The sequence below is a fragment of the Centruroides sculpturatus genome, unplaced genomic scaffold, assembly GCF_000671375.1.
Source record: "Centruroides sculpturatus isolate CEXI.00-Female unplaced genomic scaffold, Cexi_2.0 scaffold575, whole genome shotgun sequence".
In the NCBI taxonomy this organism is placed as follows: Eukaryota; Metazoa; Arthropoda; class Arachnida; order Scorpiones; family Buthidae; genus Centruroides; species Centruroides sculpturatus.
The window spans coordinates 46495-53239 of NW_019384861.1; the positions used below are offsets into that span (position 1 = coordinate 46495).

At 33.1% G+C, this 6745-nt stretch overlaps 1 protein-coding gene across 1 annotated transcript in view; it reads left to right on the forward strand.

Annotated features, from left to right (window-relative positions):
* Positions 1 to 3409: 3409 nt before the first annotated feature.
* The window catches only part of LOC111630677, a 9822-nt gene continuing 6486 nt past the window's right edge, over positions 3410 to 6745 (forward strand). The window contains exons 1-2 of the mRNA XM_023374815.1: positions 3410 to 3566; positions 3700 to 4030. Of these exons, the coding sequence (XP_023230583.1) occupies positions 3563 to 3566; positions 3700 to 4030 (335 nt within the window). The 5' untranslated portion in view covers positions 3410 to 3562. The remainder of the gene's footprint in view (positions 3567 to 3699; positions 4031 to 6745) is intronic.

Sequence of the window (6745 nt, forward strand, 5' to 3'; positions counted from 1 at the left end):
TTTTTATTATTTTTATATTTTTCAATATATTTATTTTGTTTGTACAAAATAAAAAAATAATTTTTAACGATACAATAGTCTTTGTTAGGCTTAACATCGACGAAAATTCAACGCGAAACGACACGCAACGGAGAAAAATTTCGAAATCGAATACGTTAAACTATTTTTTCGTACGTAAATCAGTTATCCGGACAACCCCAGTCCCCAATTGATTCGGAAAATCGACGCTCTACTGTAATTATATGTACAGTACCTAATTTATATATAATACTGTACAGACGATAGTTAAACTCAACTTATCTTCCTAAACTCTCCGTAGCGTGGCGCTAGACGGCGGAAAATAGTTCGGCTGCTCGTCCGCGATGACGAGTTGGCGATGACGTTTTACGCGTCGCTTTATACGAATTCTGCCGCAATTTTTTCGCCGCGTCATTGGAATCTACGTTATTGGAACCCGCGTTATAGGGGGGTCTACTGTACTCAAGATCTTTCTGTAAGTATTTTATAGCCAATTTTACTGCCACTTTTTTAGCAGTCAGTGAAACCTCTTTACTGTTCTTTCCGCTTTATCAATGTTCCGAAATATTCGGTTTAATCAAAATTACAATCGATAATAGAACTTCCGAAACGCATTTATGAAAATAAGGATGTAAAATTAAAACAGGCAGGCGTTAAAATGAAAAATGTTCCACATAGAAGATCAGCATTTATATACTCGTATTAATTAATATATCAAAATATGTACCAGTGCGTACCGGTACGTACGAAGGTTTAGAGTTGGAACGATTGTGTTTAAAGAAATTAAGTGTCAGCAAGGTCGTGAGATCCGCTACAGAGAAGGACAAGCGATCAACGTCAATGTCCTTTTTTTGAAACTCTTCCCATTGCATGGGACTGAGAGGCTTTTTCAGCAAGCCCATTATGGGTTAGGAAGGCCCTCAATGTGGCAACCGTGTGGTGAGGGAAAAAACTCGACATATCCGGAGTTTTTGGACTTTTGCGGATTCGATCCCGGATCCCCCAAAGCAATACACTATACCTTAAACGCTCGAGCATCTTGCCTATATACTTATAGGCAAGATGCTTTGCCTATATACTTGCCTATAACTTGCCTATACTTACCTATACTTACCTTATACTTACCTTATACTTACCTATACTATAACTTGGCCTATACTTACCTATAACTTGCCTATATACTTATAGGCAAGTTATTTTGCCAGTACAGTATCAAGAAAAATAAAATTCGTACTCTTAGAAGACGCATAGTGTTATATGACCTTTCCCTACGACTGTAATACTTTTCTAATTTATAGGATATTTATAAAATTACAACATGTTTTATCTAAATTATATTACAATTTAATAACTGATTCTTAAAGAAAGAAGTTCAGAAGAAATCCATTCGTATAAATTTGTGAAAATCCATTTTCTACGATTCCCGTATACACTTGTTTTCAAATTTTTTTATAAAATTATACTTGTTTTCAGTTAATTATAATAAAGATTTTTATAAGAACTTGAAAAAAATTTAAATTCCTAAATAAAATTTAATATTTTACAATCACGTAAATTAGATTATCTCACTTATTTACCATGATCTGGTACCAAAAGAGATCCACGGAGTGACTCATGAAAAGGGCCTTCAAGAGGGAGGAAGAGCAGGGAATTTTTGAAGTGGTCGTAATGATTCCGATCCTTATTTTTACTAACAGGAAATAACATATTTAAGGCTATTTTTATTAATAAAAAAATGTACTATTTATTTCATTTGTTCGAAAAACAAAAAGTCTAAAGGGGTTTGCTAAGAGACAAAAGGAGCCCACTCTATCCCCGGGACCTATATACCACGAGTTACAGCATTTGCTGATAACAATCCTAGTAACGGCTGTGGTAATACTATGCAGTACACATAGCAGTCAATAGATAATCAATTGACTCTGCTTATACTTGAAACACCTGTACTTAACGGTAATTCATAAATACAGTATTAATCAATTTTTTAATAATCATTAAGTTTTGTTGTTTAAGCGTATATGTAAATTATTTCCTATATACATTAATTTTCCTAATTATTATTATTTTTATTGTAGATTCATTTAAAATTTAATTGATATATTTTCTTGTATGAAGCAAGCCGTTTATTCCCCTAGAATTAACATAAAAGTATTACGAATAAATCAAATTTAACACGTTGAGTAAATGTAAAGCATTCATTTATTGTTTAATGAATAAAATAATTAAATAAACCATAAGAATTAAATTTTAATCGACTTAATAATATATAAACTATATAATTATTTTATTTTTTAGAAATGAATTAGTAATTCTTTCAGCTAAAAAAGCAAATGAAAGCAGCAAGAATTTTTTTTAGAAGCTTGCATAAATTTTTTGTTTTGTTTAGAATTATTGCTCTTTAATTCTAAACAATATATGTATATATATGTATTGTGGAATATAAATCATATAAATTATGTATATAACATAATATACAGATACAAATGTATGTTTATCTGTACTATTTATAACGTATTGCAATTTCTTCCGTTGATTTTAATTGCAATAACAATGCTCTAAAATAACAGAAAATATAAAAATATAGGGTGATGCTTTTTAATAATAATACAGTAATAATAGTGTTAGATAAGTTAAATCTATAGATAAAAACGATCTGAAAAAAAAAATCGTTGCAGACTCATATTATCGCCATTTGTTATCAGATGAACAAAGGTTAGAAATATTGTTTTAGATGAATCACTGTAAAATATAAACAGCAAGAGTAAAGACACGCGTATGTATGGGCGCGTTGCCTGGTAAAGCGATTTTAATACAGCTTGATAAGCAAGCCAATGATATAACCTGTTTTAAATGAAACGAGCTATGTCATTGGTTTGCGTATCAAGTATTAAAGCCGCTTTACTAGGCGACGCGTTTGTTTATGCATAGATTATAGTAACCTATTACGACAGATTTTATAGATATAAAATGATATAAATTACTTTCTAAAATGCCAGATTATAAGACTCGGCGTTTTCTTTTAATTCAATTTTTACAAATTACAATCGCCTATTTTGAATATTTAAATGTACAGTACGCATTTCCGATCCGTACACGCTCCAAATTTATTGTAAATAAGTCCATTTTATTACAGTTCTTTTTATAAATACAACTTACACAATGAAAAGTATTTACTACACTTTTAATATTATTAATATACCGTGAAATATATTATTAAGATGCATTTTTATTAGATATCAACGCCATTTAATAACATTCGAATTTGTTCATAAAAATTTTTAAATATAATTAAATTATTTTCTGTAATATTTTTTTATGTTTATTTATTCAAAATTTCATGTTTATAGATTGTGTTTAAAGCCTGATTTAGATTAAAATTTTGAATAATTATTCGAAAAATAGCCCAAACCTGTAATCTGGTAGTCGGATCATCCTGGCAACGTTTCTTGGCTCATACTGGAAATCACGTGTCGGCTAATTTAAGACGTAGATTTTTAGTTTGTAAGAGAATTGTCTTCCTTTTCGTTATTCTATCGCATTAACCATGGGTAAGTTTGTATAATTTAAAGGTTTATCCTTAGGGTTTCCTTTATAGGTAAGAACTTTTATATATATTGCTACATTCTTTTGATGGTCGGATATTAAGTTTTGCTACTCTCTCTCTCTCGTGATATGATACAGGTAAACGGAAAGGTAATACGAAAGAAATTAAACAGAATGTTGTAAAATCTAAGGAAAAAGAAAATGCAGCTTCGTATTGTAACGTAACGGTTTCGAACATTGGAACTAAAGGAAAGAATTCGGAGAATGTCAGGCGGGCTTCGAAACACGACGACCACGAAACTGCCACCATTCTAGTCGTGAACGAGAACGATCAGAAGGAAATACACGTTCATAAACACATTCTTGCTAATTCTAGTCCGAAATTTAAAGAAATACTCGATGGGGAAGCCGAAGACAAAAAAATCGTAATCGAAGGAATTAGTGAAAAAGATGTTAAATTATTTCTCAGGTAAGTCAGAAAACAGTTTAACATCTTTGGTATAACATACTTATTTTTACTGTATTTATACATCCACACACAATACTTAGTCAAAGTATATTTATAGGCTACATACAGGTAAGTTTCTAGCTTTGACTGAGGCGGTTGGGATGTTATCATTGACTGTTTTTACTCCTATATGCACTGTCTACAACTCTGATAAGCTCCCAGCTGCCTCATTCAGAGCTAGAATCTTACGTACACGCATACTTTGTTGTAAAAATAAATTCTCCTCGTCAGTGTTATCCGCCATATTCTTTTCAAATGCGTTCTTCCCCATGCTAGTAGTCTCGTGCGACTCCAATTTTGCTTATTTTGATATATTATTTTGTGAATATTCTAAGTATTTAAACGTGGATTCTAAAGTTGCAAAAATTATCTGAAAAATATTGCTCTACATTTTTTTCTGGTACCTAAACACTGATAGAACCTGTTGCAAATGATTGAAAATAGTACAGATTTAGTTCATTGTTTTTGAAAGAAACTAAATATGTAAAAATAAGTTGACCTGTCTGGCTTTCAGGCTTCGAATATCACATGAGAATGGCCGAATCGATTTGTATAAAAACTTTGTAAATATATTCGTGATATTCCCGGAAAAGATATAGGCTGTTTTCCGCTTCCAAAATCACTAGATTTTATAAGCTTTGATATAATTGTGATACCATTTGAAGGAGCGTCGTTCACATCACATTCCTATCTGGTATTTCGCATGAATAGGAAGTTTTTCCCGGAGGCTGGTGGGTGTGAAACCAACCACGAGATTCGAATACGATAATTTAATGTGACATTAATGGGAGAAAGTGGGCATTAGTAAAAGTTGATTAATCATCATCATTGAGCAAAATGCATGACTAAAACTCCTAAATACAATGCTACCAAGAAAATTGAACTCCCCAGAGGTCGAACAACTCTGAATCCGAACACTTTTGTCGAGTAAATTTTGTCTCAAAAGTTGAACTTTTCTTGAACTCGAACACAATGACTGCCATACTGTTTGGTACGTGATATCTATATTGTTACGCGTGATGCGGCAGTGTTGCTGGATTGGGTTAATTTTCATTTTCAGCTATAATGAAAAGCCCTTTCCTTCAGGCACATTGCCTAGAAACACTTACATAATCTTTTTTGTTACATACAGTAACTGTAACGCCGTTCATACGAGTTTGGCACGTGTATTGAACGAGCCCAGCCGCGCTCAGTTCAACTCTGGCACTCGTTCTGAATGAATCCATGAATAACTTGTTTTTATTCGCTTGTGTATATAAATAACACTTTTATGCATTCATCATAGCGCCTAAGAAGAGTGTTGAGGCTAAGGAACCTCAGAGAAAGCTTGAAAGAGCGACGATTGAGGTAAAAAAGGAAATCATTGCTACGTATAAGATCTACGTGTGTCTATTCTAGCGATCATGTTTGGGATGCGGAAGTCGATTATGTACGATTGCATTGTTTACTTTTTCGTTGTTTTATGTATTAATTACGGCATTAGTTGTGGTGCGTCGCCCTGTGCTACCCAAGTCTTTAGGACCAGAATCTCCTGAAGTTGTGCCGAGCGCCCCGGGGCCTATGATTGCTTTGCTGTCTCCGCGGAAAGGAAGGAAAAGAAAACTTACATCCGAACTTTATTCGGACTTAATCCTCGCCTTCTATGCGGTGATATTCCGTTGTTCAAGGAAATTTTGTAAGAAATTTTTATTTTTATTAAACGGTTTGATGATGGGGAACCCGTCTCTGAGAGTTTTTACCACTCCCACGCGATAGTCGTGACCGCGCGACAGTTCTGACTAACGCATTCAGTCGGCAAACCTCACAGTATTATTCTTTATAGGAAAAAATTGCTTTGGAATTCGAACGTCCTCTAGTAACGAATTGAATTCGAGTTCCGAGGTAACACTTAAATATTTGGATCGAACACTGCGAATGCGTCATATTCGATCCAAATATCTGACTCTCATGACGTTTACCATAAGTTTGTAGTATGTTAAGAGCTCTTTTAGTGTATTATTTGCATATATCGCCTTTATTGGCAATCATCTGTAAAAATAGGTAAAAAATTATCTAACAAAGTAAAGCTTTTCCTATTACGTATAGTTGGTTCATTTCTATTGTCAGTGATGTCATTTTACGTTTTCGCATGTGAGTACAGTCGACCCCCCTATAATTACGGTCCCTATAGTTACGATTCCTATAAAACTACGAAAAAATTGCTACCGGTATCCGTAAAAAATAGTAAAAGTTCCCTATAAACACCTCAAACGTCATCGGGAAGCCGAACTACTTTCCCGCCGTCCGTAGCGCCACGCTACGGAGAGATTTCTATCGTCTGGACAGTATTATATAAATTATATATAAATTAGGTACTGTACATATAATTATATATTAATTATATATAAATTAGGTACTGTATATATAATTATATATTAACTTATTGTAACTTTGTTATAATTAAATATATAATTTCCGCCGTCTAGCGTGGCGCCACGCTACGGAGATTTTTACGCTAACTATCGTCTGTCAGTATGTAAATTAGGTACCGTAAGTCTAATACAGTACTGTAATTTTATACATTTCTTGTGAAAGAAACATTTCTTATTCAACGGCGATTAAAATTATTTATATTAATGATGTCTCCGAAGTTCTACGAAGTTTTCACAGAAAAATAAGTTGTTAGAAATCGGCCGC